We start from the raw sequence: 21,389 nt of genomic DNA on the forward strand, positions 1-21,389 counted from the left end.
ATACTTATATGTGTTTGATAAACCCACCCCAACGAATCCCAGGTGAGAGGTACCATTTAGCTTGTATTCATCATAGCAGCCCCAACAGCTAGTACAGCCAGGTGAGTTGTCCTGCAACACTGCATTCAGTGTTACTAAATGAACACTTAACAGCCTCACTTACAAAAGGAGAGTAATAGAGTAATCATCTCATTAGGTCGTAAGGACTAAATAATACACATAAACTCTATCACACTGTTTCTGGATCACAGTAATACCAGAAAGACCGAGCTCTGTGTAGTTTGTGGGCAGGAGAGTGGCTCTATCCGCTCAGTATCAGCCAGCACATCCTCTCCCGGGACTCCGGTGGGCTAAGGACTTCTCCCCTCCTCCAAATAGTAACTAACAATTGCTGTGCCTGCGCTTTTCGGCCTCGATTGCTAACCAGGCTACCGGAAGTATTTTCCTTCTTCTCATTGGTCCACCACTGGTCTAATTTCTTCGGTACTGCGCATGTTCCACAGCAGGTTTCTTCCTCCCCGGCCCCGCCCCGTATCCGCCCTAGAGGGGCACATATCTGCCAACACGCCTGCGCGAGCGGGCGTGCCCCGGAAGCAGTTCTTTGGCCCTGTGACACGTAGCAACGGAGTGAGTTCAGGGTCTTAAGCGTTGTTGGGGGGTTTTGGGGGTTGCTGGAGCTGCTGACGCCGCTACCGCCGCTTCCGCGTTTGGTGAGTGTCTCAGGCTTGTGGCACATTGTTCGGCTTCTCTTCACTGTTGTGTGACTTGGCTTGTTGCCGCCGCTCGGCGCCGGGTTCCGGTCATTTCGCTCAGACCCTCACTGCCTTTCAGGCGCTTGCTTTGACGCTGCCCCTGTGCCTCATTCGCGGCCTTCCAGGAGTCCTCCCTTTCCCGGAAGGCCCAGGCTTTATTTTGCAAAGAGACAGTCGCCTTGTCAGCAGCAGAGTCTGCCCTGAGGTGAGGAATCGTCTTTGTTGTTGATATCTTAGACCTCCGTGGAACCAGTTCTCCCACGCCCCTTCCCCTAACCAGGGCATATCGGCTCCGTGAAGTGCAGGTGTCTTCCCGGCTCTTAGAGACTAGACGTTTCCTGTGCAGCTCCCACCTGGACCTATCCTTCAAATGCCGTTCCCCCTTCCAGAAGAAATAATTTACTGCCTCCTGAGGCTTTTTGCTTTGTATCGAAATGAAATCAGTAGGACCTTGGGTATAAACACTATTTGTCATTTTTCTTCTCTTTCAGATAATTTGCAATGGCAGGGTTTGATAACTTAAACACGGATTTCTACCAGACAAGTTACAGCATCGATGACCAGTCACAGCAGTCCTATGATTATGGAGGAAGTGGAGGACCCTATAGCAAGTAACTTGTCAGCTTTGACAATATTTAGTCCAGACTGAAGTGAAAGCCGGTGTCCTCGTTGTTTGGTTCTGCCTAAAACTGAACGTGTCACCATGTACCTTGTCAGGAATGTGATTTTTTATAATCTTCCTTCTTCTGGAAGGATCTGTGACACTGGTTTGGGTTTGAAGGGATTGCCCTATTTAGAGTTTGGTATCTTCTGCAAAATCTTCAGGTGTGCGGTGGCTGCAAAAGTAGATTGTTAAGAACTGTTTCCTAGTAATAGTATTTCTACATCATTTAGGATATGGCTATTAGCTTCAGGTATCTAGAAGATACCTAGACTACTTCGTCTACAGAACCAGTTAAAAATTTAAAATCTTGTGACGGCTAGGTTAAGAAGTTAAATCAGTCGAAATTTCAGACCTTATCAACATTAATTCAGAGGGCTTAGTGACACTATTTAGCAGTGTAAGCTCTCTGTTACGAATCATCAGGTGATTTCTTTAATAGCAAGTGATAATCATCTTTATTACTGCTCATATCGAAACCTTACGGTCAGTACACGCAGGTTGCCAGTTGCTGATTGAAGAGGGGGACTCAAACCCTTTCGGCCCTGAACTGTTAAGAACAAAACCAAACCCTGACTTTTTAATAGTCCCTGGTGTTAGTGTCAGAAATACATTAGCTGAGGCTTTCCACCATTCTCCTCTAGGACATCATATTCTTAGTTTCTTAGGACCTTAAAGATAATCTCATCAGTCATTTCTGATACCAGGGTGGCTTAACCTTTTTTAGATGGTTCCAGGCCCCTTCAAGAATCTTACAGAAATGGTGCACCTCTTTCTGAGATATAAATCATACACTCAAATGCCCACATAAATATGCATATTACTGCACAGTTGATGTGCCATCTGATGTTCATCTATGAACCCTGAATTAAAAACCTCATGAAGGGTCTGTCACAATAAGGGCAAGGGAAGGTTGTGTACTGAATCAATCTGATAGAAACATGTAGTAGTAGAACATGTTTGAATTAATATATCTGAATGAAAGTGCCCAAGAATTTAAAAAGCAAAGCAAAACTCAAATTCAGCCCTCAGTATGGTCTGTCTTACATAAGCTGTACTTTTTACACCCTTTGCCCCCTTAAGTCTGCTTAATTTGATATATTCCAAAGCTTTTTTCCCCCTAAAACCTAACACATTGAACAGTGGGAGTGAGCATGTGAAAAATACTGTGAATCAGTTGTTTTTTTTTTTTTTTTTTTTTTTCAGTTACATTCTCTTATATTCTATCAGGGATTTATCTTTTTTGAACAATTAACTGGGCAGAATTGGAAAAATTGTGTTGAGAACTCTCCATTTGTTTATTTACTTAAAAATGTTTTTTGTTTGTTTGTTTTAATCTGTGTATGAGAGGAAAATGAATGAAGGATTGGGTAGAGTGCAGCCAAAGGGCTTTGGAAAACCTGTGTCTGTATGCAGGCGTGTTTTTTAACTAAATGATATTTGGACTCCACAGAACTATTACATTTAGATCATAGCCTCCTAGGTTTATTTATCACTGCCTTTCTTTTCTGTCCTGTGTTTGCATCACCTAAACATGTGACTTATCTTTTCATTCCAGATATCATCCTCTCATTTCAGTTTTCCATAGGGAGGTTGTTTAGATATTCTTTTGCTAAATATTCTTACAGTCCCATTGCAACCAGATCATGTGCCAGTAACCGTTGCTTCAGTATAATGAAGTTTTATTGCAGCTGCTTATATACCCATTATTGCCAATTAACAAATTGGAGTTGATCCATGAAGCCTAGGAAAACAGGAAGCTTAATGTATTAGCAGTAATAATTGGGTTTCTTTTATATTTATATATAAATATATATTTATATATATATAAATTTATATATATATATTTATATATATAACAACATTTATATATTCATATAACAACATTTATATATTCATATATAAATTTTATATTTATATATATAATTTATATATATTTATATATTCATTTATATGAATTTATATATTTATATATAATAAATCTGTATTTATATATTCATATAACAACAACAAAAAGTAAAAGGCCCTTTGATCTTAATCTGTTGAGTTTTATGATTGCCCCATTGGACAGGTCCCACACTGTATGCTAGATATGCCTGTAAAATGCCAACTACATATTTTTAAAGTATTTAAAGCTAGTATTTTTTCATCTTTGACTTAACTGATAAATACCTATATGGAATACAAGGTTGATTTAGTCTCTAAAGATCATGTCTACACATGCTGTGTTCTAATTTAAACCCAACAGGAGCAAGCCATGAATTTTCCTGACCAGGTCCTTCCAGAAAAGGAAAACAGGAAAATTCCATGGTGTTGTCTTTCTTACCTTGCATCTTAAAGAAGGAATGATGGTAACACTTTTAAAGCTGTCATCTGCTTGTAGTAATTCTCTTCCTTACATGACATTTATAAGTCTATATGAGCAGTTCTAAAATGTGGACTGCAGACCCCAGAGAATCCTTGAGACCGTTCAGGGAGTCTTTAAGGTTAAAACTATTATAACAATGCTAAGACACTACCTTTTTAGATGTGTTGACATTTGTACTGATGTTGTAAAAACTCATTGGTAAAACTGCTAGTACCTGAATATGAATCAAGACAAGGGCATGAGATTGTTCTAGTAATCATTGTATTCTTTTTTAGTATATGTGCTGCCTAAGCGAGCACGTAATCATTGTATTCTTCATTGCCACACACTTGCTGGGGTGTGGAGGGAACCAGTTTCATTTAAGATAATAACCAGAATTCATTTAATTCATTTCATTTCATTCATTTCCTTGATGAAGCAGTAAAAATTATGATGCTATTAAATCCTGACCCTTCAGTACACACATACTAAAAATATTCTGTGTGACAAAATGGGAAACAGTCATAAAGCACCTCTGCTTCATACTAAAGTACAATGATTATCTCGAGGAAAAGCCCCTGTGCAATATCAGTCGCAGGCTGTATCAGCTGCTTTTCATGAAAACCATTTTTATTGGAAGAAACATCCCGACAGACAAACTATAGTTATTTAGACTTGAGTACTTGGCAGATACTTTCTCAAAGATGAAATAATTGAGCTTCTTACTTCAAGAAAGAATTGACAGTATGTGTAGCCCATGGTTAAATTCAAGTTTTCAGGTAAAAATGAGGATTTGGGAAAACTGTGTCCATTACTGTGAACTTGTCAGCTTTCCAGTAATTAACCATTTTTCTGATGAAATCATTGGTGATACTAACAAATGTGATTTTCCTATATTTATACTTCATATATGTTTTTCTATTAAATAGGTCAATGTTTGGAAGAGCTATATTACACTAACATTTTCTAAATCAGCAGTGAATGTTATGAAATAATACATGAGTAAAAAAAGGATCCATTCAAAGTGCAAGACAGATTGGTGTATTCTAATGTAACAGTATAAAAAGTTTATTAGTATTGTTCCATTTTCTATGTTGCAAGTTAAGTTTAAAAAACTACCACTTTGAGTTTTGATGTAGTATGAAAAGAATATTTATGATAATCCGAAAAGATTGTTAAATAATATTCCAACTATTTGTCTGCAACACTAGATTTTCTTCAGCTATTTCAACTAAAACAATACATCACTACAAATTGAATGCAAAACCAGGTATAAGAATTTGTAGCTTTCTGTTATTAAACCAGATGTTAATGAGATTGTCAAAAATATAATACGGTGCCACTTCTCAGTAATTTTTCATAAAAATTTATGCTGATATGTAACAGGTTTGTTACTTTGAATTAATATTTTAAACATTCCTGTTTTAATTTGTAACGTGATAAATATTGCCAGATATAGTCCACATAAATAAAAAAACCTTTGGGGTTCCCAGTAATAAATTTTAAGGGTATAAGGGGATCCTAAGAGCAGAGAGTCTGTACCATTCTTTTTGGTTTTTCTGTTGCATACATATTCATATTCTGTCTCTTTCTGTGTGAGAGCGAGAGAATAAAATGCAATCTGTTTATGCAGATTGTAGAAGCCTCCATATGGAGCTTTTCTAGCTGTTTCATAAACTTGGAGGTAGATCTGTGATACATTCTAACAGATCAACACAATAGCATACTAAATCAAAAAATATTAGTTCTTGTTCTAGTTCATTTCAACCATCTAATCCTGTGGCGTGTGTGTGTGTGTGTGTGTGTGTGTGTATTTACATATAAAATGCATATAAAATCAACATATTTGCATATAAAAACAACAGGGGAAAGGTATATATGGAAAAAAGATACTATAACTCTCTCCATAATGTAGGATTTGGGAGTTGATTTTTATTATGATTGTTACAAGTTGGCCACTGGAGTCAAAAAGTCTAGTTTTGAATCCTGGCCCCACCATAGGCAAAATCATTTTCACCCAAATATCAGTTTCTACATCTCTGTAATGGGAAGGATGATAAAATCAACTTCCTAAAGTTGTAGTGAGGTAATAGGATATAATTCCCATTAAACACTTGACACAGTAACATTCAAGTAGGTTATATGTATTTTTGAAAATTTTTAGTAGTTAATATATACCTATATGTTACATATAACATTTTAGAATGAATTCATTTTTTATTTTATTTTCTTAAAGATTTTATTTATTTATTTGACAGAGAGCACAAATAGGAGGAGCAGCAGAGGCAGAGGGAGAAGCAGGCTTCCCGCTGAGCAGGGAGCCCGATGCAGGGCTTGATCCCAGGACCCTGGGATCATGACCTGAGCTGAAGGCAGACGCTTAACCGACTGAGCCACCCAGGCGCCCCTAGAATGAATTAATTTTAACAAATAGTAAATGTACAACACTTTAAGGTGCAGAGGTTTTTAATATGAAAATAAGTCATACACTTCCCTGTTTCCAGGTCCTTTTACCTATTTAATTATATGTGTTATACTATGTTATGTTATACCTAAACCTGTGTAATTGTACGTATTATACGTAATGTATGTACATATATATAAAATACATGTATACAAGTATATACATACAGATACATTCTAAAAAGTACCATCACAGTGGGCACATATGGTATATACTGTTCTGAACATTGGGTATTTTTAATTCTGCCTACTGAGTATTTTTTGATTATCATTCCTTATTAGTACACATAAAAGTACCTCATCCCTTTTAACAGGCGCATAGTAGTCTATGCCCCTATTACAGTATATTTACTTGTAACTGTTCGTATTGTTTTTTATTTTTTGCTATTAAAGTAGTGTTTCATCGAATTCTATGTTACTATATAGCCAGAAAAATAAATAGCATTTTTTTAATCTTGGATTGGACTAGCGTGTCTCAGTGTCTGAGCTCTCCAAAGGGCTATGTGTAGTTGAAATTTTGCCATTACTTGGATTTGCTTTTAATCAAGATGTTCAGTTAATTTAAAAATTAGATTTAATTTTAAAATCTCAATATTCATGGCAGTCATTTGATTTTATATTTGTCAGGAGGGAACTATAAAATTTTTAAGGGTGATTAAACTAAAAGGTCTTTAAGACTTCTCAGTTCTTTTTAAAAATATCTTTTAGGGGCTTCTGGGTGGCTCAGTCGGTTAAGTGTCTGCCTTTGGCTCAGCTCGTGATCCCAGGGTCCTGGGATCGGGCTCCCTGCTCAGTGGGGAGTCTGCTTCTGCTTCTCTCTCTACCCCTCCCCCTGCTTGTGCTCTTGTACCCTCTCTCTCAAAAATAAATAAAATCTTTAAAAAAATAAAAATATCTTCTAAAATAACCTAACATACTAAAATAAAATTAAATTTAAAAAAATTAATTATTTTACTCTGTATTTCTTACTGTGTAATGAGATTAGTCCCGTTGATAGGTAAGCCATATTTTTTCCCAGAACATGGTAAAACAGGTTTTTAAAGATACTGCTTCAGCATCCTTCTGTGCCCGTTATTTTCATCATTAAAATAGCCTTGGTAAAGTCTCTTTTTTTGCAATGCAGGATTTACTATAGCACATATCAAATGAGACAATAGTTGTATACCTACTTTGAAAACTTAAAAGTGCTCTTGAAATGCAAGATGTACTAATAATGTTTTGTTATATTTGGAAAGCTTTCACAGAAAGAGGCTTGAATTTTTCCACTCTATTTGAAATTGGTGCTCGTTCTTGAAAAGATTTACCCACTTGCAAAAAATAACATACTACAAAGAGTAAAGAAGAATGAAGAATGATTACGTTCAATGGAGATCCAGACCACAGTGGAAAATTACATAGCATGTAGTACAAAGTCTGTCATGTTACGTTTTCATTCATAGTCTTAGGGGCATCAATTGTATTTCACGGCTATCTTCATATTACATATACTTACTGGAGGGGGAGAAATAGATAAAATTCTTAAGTGTTCATTTGTTGACCACCTAATTTTTTAAAAGTTTCATAGTTTGTAAAATGCTTAAGCTCAGTGTGAGTGTTGGCATCATCAGGAAGGTTCTCTAAAAAGCACAACTTACCATTGTAGATAATCAGATAGGTCTTATCATTTCAACACCATTTACGAAAACTGGCAAAGTAGCTGTTCTAGGAATTGCATGACTGTGACTCTCTAGCTCTCAGAGATATCCACTGTTGACATAATTCTGAGAAATGTAACTTTGATTTACAGACAGTATCCTGGCTATGACTACTCGCAGCAAGGCCGATTTGTCCCTCCAGACATGATACAGCCACAACAGCCATACACCGGGCAGATTTTTCAGCCAACTCAGGCATACACTCCAACGACATCTCAGCCATTCTATGGAAACAACTTTGAGGATGAGCCACCTTTATTAGAAGGTAGGATTGGTTGCAACAGTTCATAGTATTCTGTAGTGTCCACCTGGTCGTGAAAATATATCTTCGTTTGGAGAACTTGTCCTTTCCTTTAAAAGAATAATATAGAAAAAAAGAGATATGAAACCACATTGAGCCATAGGGGACCAGATTTTTTTATAGATCTTTATAAAGTGAAATTATGTCGGCATGTGAGCCTTGACTTTGACTTCACATTACTGATTAAATTCTGTCAGTGGAAGAAATGAAAGGAAATAGCATGGTAATGTGATTATTTTACATGGAAGAAGCTGGCAAAACTAGTAACATGACTGAAAAGTATGATGTTTTTCAAATTGTATTCCCATAAAAAAATGTAAACCCATTAAGCCACAGTTCTGTATACTTTTTTGAGGGGGTTGGATACAGTTTCAAAGTCTAATGAAAACTATGAATACTCTTCTCAGAAGAATGCACACCTGTGCATAGAAACATAGTTTCATATACAATTTCATAGCATCTCCAGATATTCCTGAAGCCCCAGGTAAAGAACCCCTTACTGTGAATGAAGACTGGTATTGAGGACTAACCAAAATGTCTCATATTGCTAGATTCTCTTTTGATGCTGTGTTTCTTTTTGTCTCCTATTGCAGCGTAGATTCTGGTAAACTAAAGGTGTGTCACAAATCGTAATTGACTCTCTTCTTTTCCTTTTTTTTAGAATTAGGTATCAATTTTGACCACATCTGGCAAAAAACATTAACAGTGTTACATCCATTAAAAGTAGCAGACGGCAGCATCATGAATGAAACAGATTTGGCAGGACCGATGGTTTTTTGCCTTGCTTTTGGAGCCACATTGTTACTGGTAAGATTTTAGTTTGAATTCTCAGTGTAAGTTTAGAGAACGATCTTTCAGTGTTCCACCAGGAGCCAAGTTTGAGACTCTGTTTATCAGATCTTGCATGTGTTTTGAATGATATTAAGTTGCTGGAATATATACGCATTCATGACTTCTCCATTGATAAAAAATGTCATATATTTAGAAATAATTTTTTGTTCCAAGAAAATGTCTAATTATTAAGGGAAAAAAACAGTTACGTGTAGCTTCAGTCCCTCATCAAAATTTCTTCTTTTTAGAAATTGACAAAATTTTTTAGCCTATTTCTCTTTTATTTATTTATATATTTTAATGATAGCTTTTTTTTTAAAATCTGTGGACTTTGTGTGGTGTTTTGTTATTATAATGGTGCTGGTTGTTACTTTCCTTTATATTATTTTAACTTTTAATGAATTGGAACATTAAAGGACAAGACATTTTACTGCCTATCTCCTACCTCCCTACAAATGTTAAAGTATATTGAAAATGAATAGTTGTAAAGATAATTTGTTAATATTTGTTGTATTTTATCTTATGTCTCTGAATTAGAAGGGATAAATGATGTAATGGATAGAAGATGGGATTTTTTAAATTTTTTTATTGTTATGTTAATCATATATTGCATCATTAGTTTTTGATGTAGTGTTCCATGATTCATTGTTTGTGCATAACACCCAGTGCTCCACACAGAATGTGCCCTCTTTAATATCCATCACCAGGCTAACCCATCCCCCCAACCCCCTCCCCTCTAGAACCCTCAGTTTGTTTTTCAGAGTCTGTGGTCTCTCATGGTTCATCTCCCCGTCCAGCTTACTCCCCTTCATTCTTCCCCTCCTGCTAGAAAAAGATGGGATTTTTAGTAAGAAAAGCTGGGCATCAGTTCAGTGCTCCTGCTCTGTCCTGGAGCAAGCCGTTTCATCCTTCAGCTCCCTCTGATAGATAATCCTATGATTCCCATTTCACAAGATTGTTTACAGATTATAACCAAGATGGTTATATGAGGACCCTGAAAAATTTTAAAGCGCTGTACGTGTATGAGGTTTTATTATTTCTACGTTAGTGAGTCCATTGGTGAACTCAGCTGAACCTTTTGAAACTTCTACACTCTCATTTATAAATAGTGAGTCTAACAAAAAGGATGAGAATTTTTCCATGTAACATAATCTTTAGAGGCATTCTCATGATTGAGTTTTATATGTCCAGAATCTGACAAACCAGGAAGTTTTTAAAATCTTCTCTGGACTGATTTTCGTCACAGTATGACCTGAATACAATGTTTGTTCATATATCACGACTGAGAGTACTGTGACAGCAAGTTACCTAACTTATACTGTCTTAAGTCTGTTCATTAATGTCTTTTACAACAGCATAATTAAGTTTTCTTGTTTTTTTGTTTGTCAAAAGACTGTATAAATCCACCAACAATTTGGAAAAATAATGAAAGAAAAATATATCTTCCATTATATTTCTCTTGCTTGTTAATCAGTTTTCTTTTCTCCTCCGCTTCCCACAGAACCACAGTGTCCTGCTTATCTTGCCTTCCTTTCTCTTAGCTTCTTTAACAGCCTTATAAAGTGAATGATGAAATTGTTTCTGCTGTTACAAAGATTGCAACTACGACTACCAATGAGAGTAAATTGCTTCGGGGCAATTTTGGTGCTATTAGCTGCTTTCAAGTAATATTAGATATTTTCCAAACATTCTGCAGGGCTTTCTGTCTTGTCTCTGTAGTTTATTTGCTTAAAATCAGCTAGATTTCTTTTTAGAAGTCTACTACTTAAAGGTGATTGTACCATGATTTTGTATCTTTCTTTGCTGAATTGCTCAAATACTAACTGGAAAATGAAAAACCAAATATCTGTGTATTGGGAAGTAGATACTTCAGATTTCTTGAGAGAGATATGAAAGACAATCTGTGTTTTACTCTTCTGCATAAAGAATAGATGCCTCTATAGATTTTGATGCTTACAAATTGAATATCTTCTTACATGCACCATTTTAGGTGAAATAAGACCAAAAAGAACTTACTTTCTTCCCCTTAACCTATAATCTTTTTTTTACCCATAGGCTGGCAAAATCCAGTTTGGCTATGTATATGGGATCAGTGCAATTGGATGTCTAGGAATGTTTTGTTTACTAAACTTAATGAGTATGACAGGTGTTTCATTTGGGTGTGTGGCAAGTGTCCTTGGATACTGTCTTCTTCCCATGATCCTACTTTCCAGCTTTGCAGTGATATTTTCCTTGCAGTAAGTACTGATCTTTATTTTGGGTATTGATTGACCAGTTCTCTGTAATAGGATTTATCTCACCATCAGTTTAAGATTAATCACTGATTCAGCAAACATGAGCTATAGTGCCTGTTGTGAATGAGGTCTATACTACATGCTTTTCAGTGGTGAACAGTGGATCTGAGAATACATTTTAAAATCTTTTATACCATCTCTGCTTTTATCTGTAATAAAGAATTTCACTACTTTTGTGTTTACTTACCAGTGTCAGTAAACCGAACAGTGGTGATTGTTAACTAAAATATTGCATGAAAAATTCAGGTGGTTAAAATTATACTTACCGTCTTTGATATTTTTTAGACTGTGTCTGGTTTCTTAAAGATGTTGGGCATATGCTAAGTGAATGAATAATAAACACATACTCTGTGTTTGGCAGCTTTTTAGCTGAAAGCAAAACATTCTTTTTATGGGAAGAGGCTGTTACTAGCCTGCCATGTTCTCAGCTGTACTTGTAAGCAGTTTTAAATATGTAATTGTTAAATAACATTTTAGGTAAGGTTAAAAAGAAAGGTGTAAATTCCTGTTGATGAATTCTCTCCTCTTGGCCAGTGAGCAGGTTCTCGCTCAACAGTTCAGGCTCCTCCTTGTGGCTAGTGCGAGGCACAACCAGTGATGGGCATTGGTTGCACTGAAGAAAGGAGAGGTGGAGGGGAAGAGCATGCATCAGCTGTTTGATGCTAGGCATTTGGCAAGATGATGGATTCACAGCGTTCTTGATTTGTGTAAAAACGCTTCAGATTTTGTGTAGAAATTGTTCCACCCTTTTCATTTGTGGAGATTGGTACATATATATTTGAATTGTACAAAAGAGACTTTCTCCCCAAGCGGTATTTTCTCACCAGGGCAGTTTTGCTCTCAGGGGCCCTCAGGCAGCGTCTGGAGGTAATTTTGGTTTTCGTAGCTATGGGGCGTGCAGAGCTGCTACCGGTACCTTACAGCTAAAGGCCAGGGGTTCTGCTCAACCACCTAACAATGCACCGAACACCCCTTCACAGAAAAAGTGCATTCATCCCAGGTTGTCAGTAATGCCAGAGTTGAAAAACCTAGCTCCTCTGGTAACAGGAGCAAAATGTAATTATAAATGAGCTTTTTCTCACTTCATTGAATGTGGATGTGAATAATTGAGCATCACTGAATTCACTGTGAGGTACATTATTTTAAGATTTGAAAAAAAATCTTGATCTTTTCTGCAGATGTGTACAATGTGGATTTAAAATGCCTTTTTTTAGAATTGGTTGTTGTTGTATTCTTACATAACTAATCTCATCTACTGCCTTTTTCCCCCTCCCCGTTTTTCCTTGTCGGTTACAGAGGAATGGTAGGAATCATTCTCACTGCTGGAATTATTGGATGGTGTAGTTTTTCTGCGTCCAAAATTTTTATTTCTGCATTAGCCATGGAAGGACAGCAACTTCTAGTAGCATATCCTTGTGCTTTGTTATATGGAGTCTTTGCCCTAATTTCCGTTTTTTGAACTGAATTTATCTGGCATGTGGACATCATTGGGCCAAAAAGGACTTTGAACTCTTAAATTGGACCAGCGAACTGCTACAGTGCAACTCTCATGCAGACCTAACATTTGACTGTTGGAGCAATGGAAGTAAACATGTATCTTTTGTTCATTTTTATAGAACTTTTGAATACTATGTTTGATTTGTCTGCAGTATGACTAGCTTTAAGTGTTTGTGCTTATACAAATAAGAAGTGCTATTTCTCTCCTGTTCCTGCAGCCTTTGAAAAACAAATTTTTTCCTTGCAAATTACATTAAGATGTTTTTAATAGATTTTTATCAACTGTGGGAAACTAACCACACAAGTAATAATCTTTCTTAGAAACAGCCCAGTCTTAGTTAAGAAGACAGGAGACTTATTGCAGAAATATTTTTCCAAGGGATTAGGAAAGAAAAATTGCCTATATTCTCAAGTTAGATGCACATGAAGCAAAAAGTGATCCCAAAGTAGAATTTACGAGTTTGCACTTCCAAAATTTGACGTTCTTTTAAATTATCTCATGGAGTTTTTGCTAAAATTCAACGAGACAAGAAGTTCATAGTCTGCTTTATTATAGACAGGAAATGTGAACACCTGTTAAGATTAGCATTAACTAAACCATAGTGACCCAGACTGGCCACATTAATGTTCATAGTTGGATCTGCATATTTCCTAGGAAAAAGAAAATCATTAACCTTTTTTTGAGAAAAATATTTAAAATGTCACAATTTCAGTACTGCAGTTATCAATGTAAAATGCATTTGATGCTTAGTAATTAAAATTTTCCCAATTTTAACTGCTGTTGAGTTGACTTTTGCTGTTTTCAGTATCACATTTTCTTTAACTAGGTTCTGGTTTTAACTTGTATTCCTGATTTATCCTAAGTTTTAAGAACAGAAATCATTTAGTATAAAAATCAGAAAAAAAAAAGGATTAAGTGAAAGGCAATTTGAGTTACAACATTATTTCCTTGTATTAAATTTATTTGGTTAATGTCGTGCTCTCTTGCCAGAGAATCTGTAGGAAAATGCTGTATCCTGTATTTTGATCATTTGCTTTTTCTGAAAAAACTGCCTCTGATTTTGGACAAGCTCAGTTACACTTATGAGAAAGGTGCCCTGTGGGGAGGAAAGTGTTGCCTTTTTTAAAAAAGGAGAATTTTAGACTAAGTAAGAAAACACCAAACTGATGTTAATTGTTGGTTTTAAAGGTAGTGTTCAATCAAAAAGGAGGTTAATTTAATAAACATATTTCTTATAAGATCATGATTTCTAATCTCTGGAATCATGTAAATTTGTTTTTCTTCATTAATACTTAATCTTCTAGAGGAATCCTCTCAGTAATAATTCATTTCTGGCTGGGTTTTCAAACTTACCAAAGTGTTTTAGAATATTTTTTATTGTAATCCGTGGGTAGCATCTTTTTTGCCTCTTTCAGTTTAGTTTTATAAGTACACTAATCTTGTTAAGGCAGATATAATGCGTGCCTTCTGTTAATATCCAGTTTTTCCTAATGAACAGGATAGATGATGCTTTGGGAATTAAATTTTCTCACTGTTGATTAATCTCAGACCATTAATCTTCAGCCAGATTCCCCAAATTGTTTTCTTATTTTTTGCCTCTCCCACCCCCAAGATAATTTTTAATTTAAATCAATGTTGAGAGATTTTTGTTGTTAGTTGTCTTATTTAACTCCGAAGTGATTAGGTACAGAACCATCTTATATAAGCAGTTACTCTGTCAAAACAGCTATACAGTGGAGTTGTGTTTAATGCAAGAGCTTAGTTTTAGAGTTTGGTACCTGAAGAGTCATGTATAGCCAAAGTTTCCCTTGTAAAAAAATTTTTCTTTAAAATACAATGTATGTAGTTGTATTTATGCATACTTTAAAAGCTGAAAAACTATTTCAAAAAGCTATGTGTGGTGAATTTTTTCTGTGGCATTGTAGTAGATTTTTGTTTCCACAGTGAAGTTCCAGGACGAGCATCTAGCTTGCTTTTAGGGCCCGTTTTGTACCAAAAACATACACATACCATTAAATACTAGAGAGAGCCGAGCATAGCTACAGGCTCCCTTAGTGATTGCTCCTGAGTAACAAACTCACTGTAAAGGGGTTTTCAGGCTCTCTCCCTCAGGCTATGGTGTCGTTTGCTTATGCATGCCTTTATGCCAAGGACAGACAGTTGCTTTTCTGTGTGGTATACGTGTATATTTTATGACTTTTAATACCATGTTAGAGTGCCATTTTTACCAGTGGGTGCTTTAAAGAGCTATATAACTAGGCCTGTAGGAATAGGCATTCTTTCTCCAGGTACTGTTATAAAGATAGTGCAAAATTCTATAAATCGTAAAATGCTACCTGTTGTCACATACTATGCATCCAATCAAAGTGAATTTTAAGAAATGTATCTAATGACATATTTTGGGTAGAATTTAAGTACTGCACATTTGACGTTTTGCAAGTTTATTTGTAACCTTAATGGGCATTGCTCAACTCAAATATACTCCAAATCTAGGAAGGACAGTTATCTCCGAAGCTCAAATTATACAATTATTTTTATAGTATTTGTTACCTACAAAAGAGCCTTTCCTTTCTGAAATTAGGCACTTTTTTCCTTGTAAATGGAAGAATTTAGAACTTTGGGCAAAAGGAGAACTATAGAAATTGAAATCTTATCCAATAGGGTACTCTGACCTAGTTGTGGAAAATTGTGGGAAGTCAGGACCACATTTGGAGTTCTGCCTTTTGTCATATAGAGCAGAGCGAATATAATGACTCAGACAATTTGCTTAACTTGCCCTGTAGCAGAAATTTTATTTTTATTTATATATATCTATATGTATATTTATGTATATATATATACATGTATGTATGTATATACCTCACAAGGTGTTTAGCCTTTCATAAAATATTTCCAAAAGTTTTCCAAGAAATATAGAATGGTACAGATCACAGCATGAAGAATAGCACTGGGTTTTCAAAACTCCATGAGAGCAGGCTTCTACCCAAATAATGCTCCAAGTTAAATCTATCCTCACAAACTATCCCCTGATTCATTTTGTGATGTCATGTCAAATTCTAACTGCTGGTTACCAAGTGATCTCAATTTTTATAAATTCTAATTTATTTGGAAATGAAAGCTTAAAGGATTTCTTAAGCAATTTCATCTAATGATATGCTTGTTTCAAAATAGGAACTTTAAGAATGAAACATTTAGAATTTGGCAAAAACAAAGTACTTTTTCAAAGAGTTACAATAATTAATGGGAGATTCTTTTTTCTTCTCACGATGTATTTAGGATTTGGGGGAAGGAATGGCAATAACAAGATACCAAGGTTTATTGTGAATCCTGTAAGGAAACATTGGATCGTGTGCTTTATGAATAGATAAAAATGATCTATCATTAGCTTGTCAAGAATACGGAGTTTACTTTCAAACAGCCTGAGTAAACGTGTCCTCATCACCACTCTACAATCTGCTATTATTATTTTATACCACCAATGAAGAAATAATTGATTTTTAACTCTACTCTGCCACCATCCAAATTATTGAAGTTTGAATTTTAATATAGCTATTACTTGAATTTCATTAAGCTGCTTTCTTCATTAATAACTAAATATTCATAATTGGGCAGTAGGTAATATAAAACATTAAATATTAAACTATTGATTTCTAGGGATTGGCAGAGTACTTAGTTAAAAGTGTTTTATATTACCAAATGTATATCTCTGAACTGTGACTATGCAAACTGAAGAAAGAAAGCTCGTAGTGTACAGTTAGGATTTTTGCATCAAGATAGGAATACTTTTACCCTTGTGCACCAAGTTCCTACTTTAGTTAATGAAGAACATTATCTGCTGATGGAGCACAGTGTCCTTTGTTTGTGCAAATAAATTAAAATAATTACATACTCAAATGAGGACTAATTAAATACAGAGCTGTTCTCCTAATTTAAAAGCACAAATACTTTCTTGAGCACATTAGGTTCTGAAAATCGGATATTACGTTTTGTGTGAGCCTAACTGATTAGGCTTACCTTGCATATATAAATTTGTTTTATTTCTGAAACTACCACTAAATCTGATAGCATGTGGGATGATTAATTATGCATTAAGGTGTTTAAAATAGCTTTTCAACACTAGCAGCACAAAAAGAATTTTAAAAATGAGAAGATAATGAAATGCTCAGTATATACATTTAAGATACTTAAAAATTTATATACCTACTTGGCTTACTCTGATTATCTTAAAAGTAGACAAAGCAATATGGTTATTTCATTTTTTTTCTTCAGGTAAATATAGTTCAAAAGTCCTTGTAAAATTTCATGTTAAATTTGCTTATATTTTTCAGTTTTGTGATCTTTGATAATGCTATAGGTCTTGATAGTCCTTTCTTTAGGCAGCCAATGGTCCTAAAAGTCCTACTTTGTTATATGTGTTTTTTTCCAAAATAGGAATATCTTTATTTCCTTTTCCTGTTACATGCCATCATTATGATAAAGAATAATACCTCTATACGGCAATAGAAAGGAGCAGCGGTTTATTGATAAGATGTTTTAATAGGAATGACCCTCAGAAACATGATGCTAAGAAAAAAAAGCCCTATTATAGGAAAGACCACATATCCATTTATATGAATTTCTAGAAAGGAAACCTGTAGGGACAACAAATTAGTAGTTGTCCAGGGGTAGAAATGGGAATTGATTGTTCAGGAGCAGGAGGGAGCTTTTTGAGTGATCCTGGTTGCACAACTGTATGTTTTTTAAAACCATTAAAGGGTACCCTTAAAATGTGTTCGATTTTATGATACGCTATTAGTATGGAGGGTGAGAATGGGAGGTAGAGGAAACTGCTAGAACATCTGTATATTTAGAGTTGAAGAGAAAAGAAGGAAGAGGAATCCTAAGATAGATATTCATAGAGGAAAAAACAGTAAAGAACTTTTGACCAGAGGAAAAAACATTGAGATACCAAGGAAGAGAGACTGCCACCCGTTCCGAATTTCCCTCCCCACCTAACTCCCTTCAGATTGATTGGTTTGCATTTTAGCAGACCCCACACAGGTGTCCTCTTCTCCCCGCCTTGTACCCCCAGTGGCTTGTTCCACGTGAATACACACGTGCACACTCCTCTTTTTTAAAATTTTTGTTAAAATCCTATAATGAAATGCATTTTATTAATTTGGTGGTTTTACTGTATTCACAGTGTACAACCATCATCACTCTCTAATTTCAGAGTATTTCCATTACCTCACAAAGAATCCCCACAACCCCCACACTTCTCACTTTCCCACCTTCCATACCCTGGCAACCGGTAGTTATTTTCTGTCTCTGCGTTTGCTTATTCTGGACATTCCATAAGAAGAGAAGCATAAAATGTGGCCTTTTGTTTCTGGCTTCTTTCACTTGGGGTTCTATTGTGGACATCATATATGTTGAACATTGAAATTTTCTTCATTCTTTTTCCTGGCTAGATACCATTTTATTAAATGGCCAGAATTTAATTTACTTCAGCAGTGCCCTATTGTCAGACAGTTGGGATCTTTGTACGTCTTTTAACCATTTTGAATAGTGCTGCATTGGTACTGGCATCTTCCATTATTACAGTGCCATATTTGCTTTTTATAGTGCTCAGGTTAATAATTACTTAAATGCAGAATTTATTTTATTCCCTAATAGTTCTGTTTAGTATGAGTCTAGTTTTTGATTTGTTGAAGCATGCAAGTCACATCTATGTTTGTACAAGCATTGCTCTGTGATTCTCTATTACCTCAGCTTTTTTATACTACTCTTAAGGAGTGGGATGTGAACACTGGTAAAAGTATCATGTCGCGCCCACACTTCAAATTATTCCTACATTAGAAGGGAAGACTTCATTCAAACTGAGCTGCTTTTTTTTTTTCTTGCCCATTTAGAAGAGTCAGTCTGACAGTGCCATTTTAAGGTCACTGTTTTTACATAGCTTTTTTTTTTTTTAAAGTTCTGAAATATGCCCATTTTAATTTCTCCTTCAGTGGATCTTTGTGCTCATCTAATTTACTCATTTCAGAACATCCCTACCATTTAACTCAATTGTGCTTTAATTATATCAGTACTCATGTTTAGAGAGAATATCAAATATATGGTATGATCTGAAAGTGACTCTGCTCAAACTAGGCCTTGTTACCCAATTTGTTCCTGTTTCAATTCCCAGGAGTTGAATTTTATCATGATAGCAGTCATAAAGACTAAAATCAACATCTCTGCTTCAGACATCTGCAGAAATCTGTTATATCAATTTTTATTGAGCTTTAAGAGTTGAATTACTTAATAAAATTATTTAAAATACTTTTCTTTTGCTTGTTTTTTGTTTGCATGGAGTTGTTTGTTTAGAGGGTATTTTTTGCTTAGGTGTTGTATTTATAGTGTTTTATAGCTTCCTTTTTTTTTAAGATTTTATTTATTTGACAGAGTGTGAGCACAAGCAGGGGGAGTGACAGGGAGAGGGAGAAGCAGGCTTCCCACTGAGCAGGGAGCCCGATGCAGGCTCCATCCCAGGACCCTGGGATCATGACCTGAGCCAAAGGCAGATGCTTAACTGAGCCACCCAGGTGCCCTATGCCTTGCTTTTTTAAAGCACTTTTTAAAAAACACTGTTTCTGAACTGTTTAAATGTGGTACATATTTATCACTGCATGAGCAGTCCTATTGAACAGCATCTTCCAGCTTAAATGCCGATTCAGATACTCCTTGCATGTCTAGGTCTGTCACAAGGTCATGCTTAACCTAGGCTCAGTTTTTAACCATCTCTTCAGACTGTATTTTATTCTGACTGGTCTAGGTCACAATCTTCCTCGGATAACATGGCTTTGGCTTTTTTTTTTTTGGCTTTGGCTTTTTCTATAAAAAATTGAATCATATTTATGGTTTAATAAAAGATTAAACTGCATCTACAATGAGAGGAATGTTGTTTAAATATGGCTCTCCTTGATCCATCTACTTTGAACCAAAATTAGAATTTAATATTTGACATAAGAGTGGTACTGACTTTCTGTTTTTATTCATATCAGAAAAATAAGAGAGAATCATTTATGAACAAACCATGGAACCTCTGTCTTAACCAGGATCCCCCCTAGAGGCAGAACCAGAGCTGAGCTGAGAGCATGAAAGTCAAGACTGAATTGAAGGTGATAGCAGGGAATCTGAGGCCCTAAGAGAATCAGCAGGGGGAAGGTTGGAGAGATTGTGCTAACATGTACTAGGAATTTTTTCTACTTATGTTATATGAACAATGATACAAAATTTTTAGTGTATCAGAATACAGCCTGTTTACATTATTGGTGTAAAAGCCATGAGTCCTAAAAGTAAATCAAACAGCAGCAAGGTATGTTAATTTTGTAAATCAATTTTGTCAAGGAAGTCATACGTAAAGCAGTTTTTCAACATCCAGGCTACATAGGGCAATTCTTGCTGATACAATCATGTTTGCAGAACCTCTCACAAATTCATTTTAGCCCTAGGGTTGGGAAATTTCTCTTCCTCACTAATTTAAATTGCTCATGCTGCAATTAGAGTTTCAGTCTTCTTGCTCTTTCTTTATTGGAGACGGGCTCAGGTCACCATCCTCTTAAGACTGGGGCAGGGAACCTGTGGTTCCTGGCCAAGATCTGGAAGACAGTATCCATTCAATACCATCCTAATGCTCTTCATTTCATCTGCCCCCTTCCTCTGCCATGCTGGGTGTGCTCTGGCTGCTGGTTCTGCTCCAAACATAGTTTTTTCCACATTGGCAATTATAAAATTCAGATTCAGAGCAGAGCTGATGAAATAGTTTCAGAGCTATAAAAAATAGGCAGGTCATCAACATTTTTAAGAGAAATGTATCTACTGCCCAGGGTACGGCTTCTATCCTTGCCTTTCTGTCTCTATGCTTTTGGTGTCGAGTTTATTCCAATTCTAGTTGACCCTGATCCAGAAATGAGATGTATTTGTAGCATTTGTTGTGCATGTCAAAGTTTTATGCTGCCTATTCTCAGTTCTTTAACTTCTCTAAGTGATGGGGAAAATACTCTTGATCTCTCTTTGCAAGTGATACAGGGAAGAAATAAGGCCCTTGCTTGAAGTTTTCCTGGTTTCCTGGTTCATTGACTGGGGAAATGCTTCCCTGCCTTGCTCAATGAGCTTGTCCCATTGAATGCAGCTCCAGACTATTAAGTTCCTACTGTGAACAAAGTCCTGTTTTTGGCTTCCTTCTTACAAGCTTAAATATTCTCTGCTTTAATGCTTTTACTCACAACTTAACTTTCTTTTTCTGATTGCCCTTGGACTCTTCTCTAGATCCTTCCCAAATTCTTTAATTGTGTAACCCAGCCCAGGACTTGCATGTTTCAAGCACCTAGTGAAAAGTATCTAAACGGTCACCTGGCACTTCTTTTTGTGTGGCTGAGAATGACATGTTTCATGTGTGCTTTTTTAATGGGGATTTTTTTTTATTGTATTATGACATATGTAGAAAATTTCCCAGAATATAAGTGTCCAGCTAGTGAAATTTTTTTTTAAAGATTTTATTTATTTATCTGACAGAGGCACAGCG

At 35.7% G+C, this 21,389-nt stretch overlaps 1 protein-coding gene across 3 annotated transcripts; it reads left to right on the forward strand.

Moving 5' to 3' along the window:
• Nucleotides 1–540: 540 nt before the first annotated feature.
• Nucleotides 541–14,094, forward strand: YIPF5 (Yip1 domain family member 5). 3 transcript variants are annotated; one of them, XM_073905515.1, is made up of 7 exons: nt 591–710; nt 832–957; nt 1,244–1,363; nt 8,010–8,182; nt 8,880–9,025; nt 11,105–11,286; nt 12,640–14,094. In XM_073905515.1, exons 3-7 carry the CDS (start codon nt 1,254–1,256, stop codon nt 12,800–12,802), a joined length of 774 nt encoding a protein of 257 aa, XP_073761616.1. In that variant the 5' UTR covers nt 591–710; nt 832–957; nt 1,244–1,253; the 3' UTR covers nt 12,803–14,094. The 3 variants fall into 3 exon arrangements, with proteins under 3 accessions (XP_025708043.1, XP_025708040.1, XP_073761616.1); XM_025852258.2 differs by lacking the exon at nt 832–957 and having other exon boundaries at nt 541–627; XM_025852255.2 differs by lacking the exon at nt 832–957 and having other exon boundaries at nt 576–710.
• Nucleotides 14,095–21,389: the final 7,295 nt, after the last annotated feature.

The sequence above is a fragment of the Callorhinus ursinus genome, unplaced genomic scaffold (genome assembly GCF_003265705.2).
Source record: "Callorhinus ursinus isolate GAN/ISIS: 27379988/994484 unplaced genomic scaffold, GSC_fseal_2.0 scaffold23, whole genome shotgun sequence".
Classification (NCBI taxonomy): domain Eukaryota; kingdom Metazoa; phylum Chordata; class Mammalia; order Carnivora; family Otariidae; genus Callorhinus; species Callorhinus ursinus.

Bases quoted from the DNA above. Each gene is read 5' to 3' on its own strand.
- YIPF5 (XM_025852258.2), top strand. From the start codon at position 1,254: ATGGCAGGGTTTGATAACTTAAACACGGATTTCTACCAGACAAGTTAC. The intron at 9,026-11,104 runs GTAAGATTTTAG...TTTTACCCATAG, and splicing joins TTGGAGCCACATTGTTACTG to GCTGGCAAAATCCAGTTTGG. The intron at 11,287-12,639 runs GTAAGTACTGAT...TGTCGGTTACAG, and splicing joins GCAGTGATATTTTCCTTGCA to AGGAATGGTAGGAATCATTC.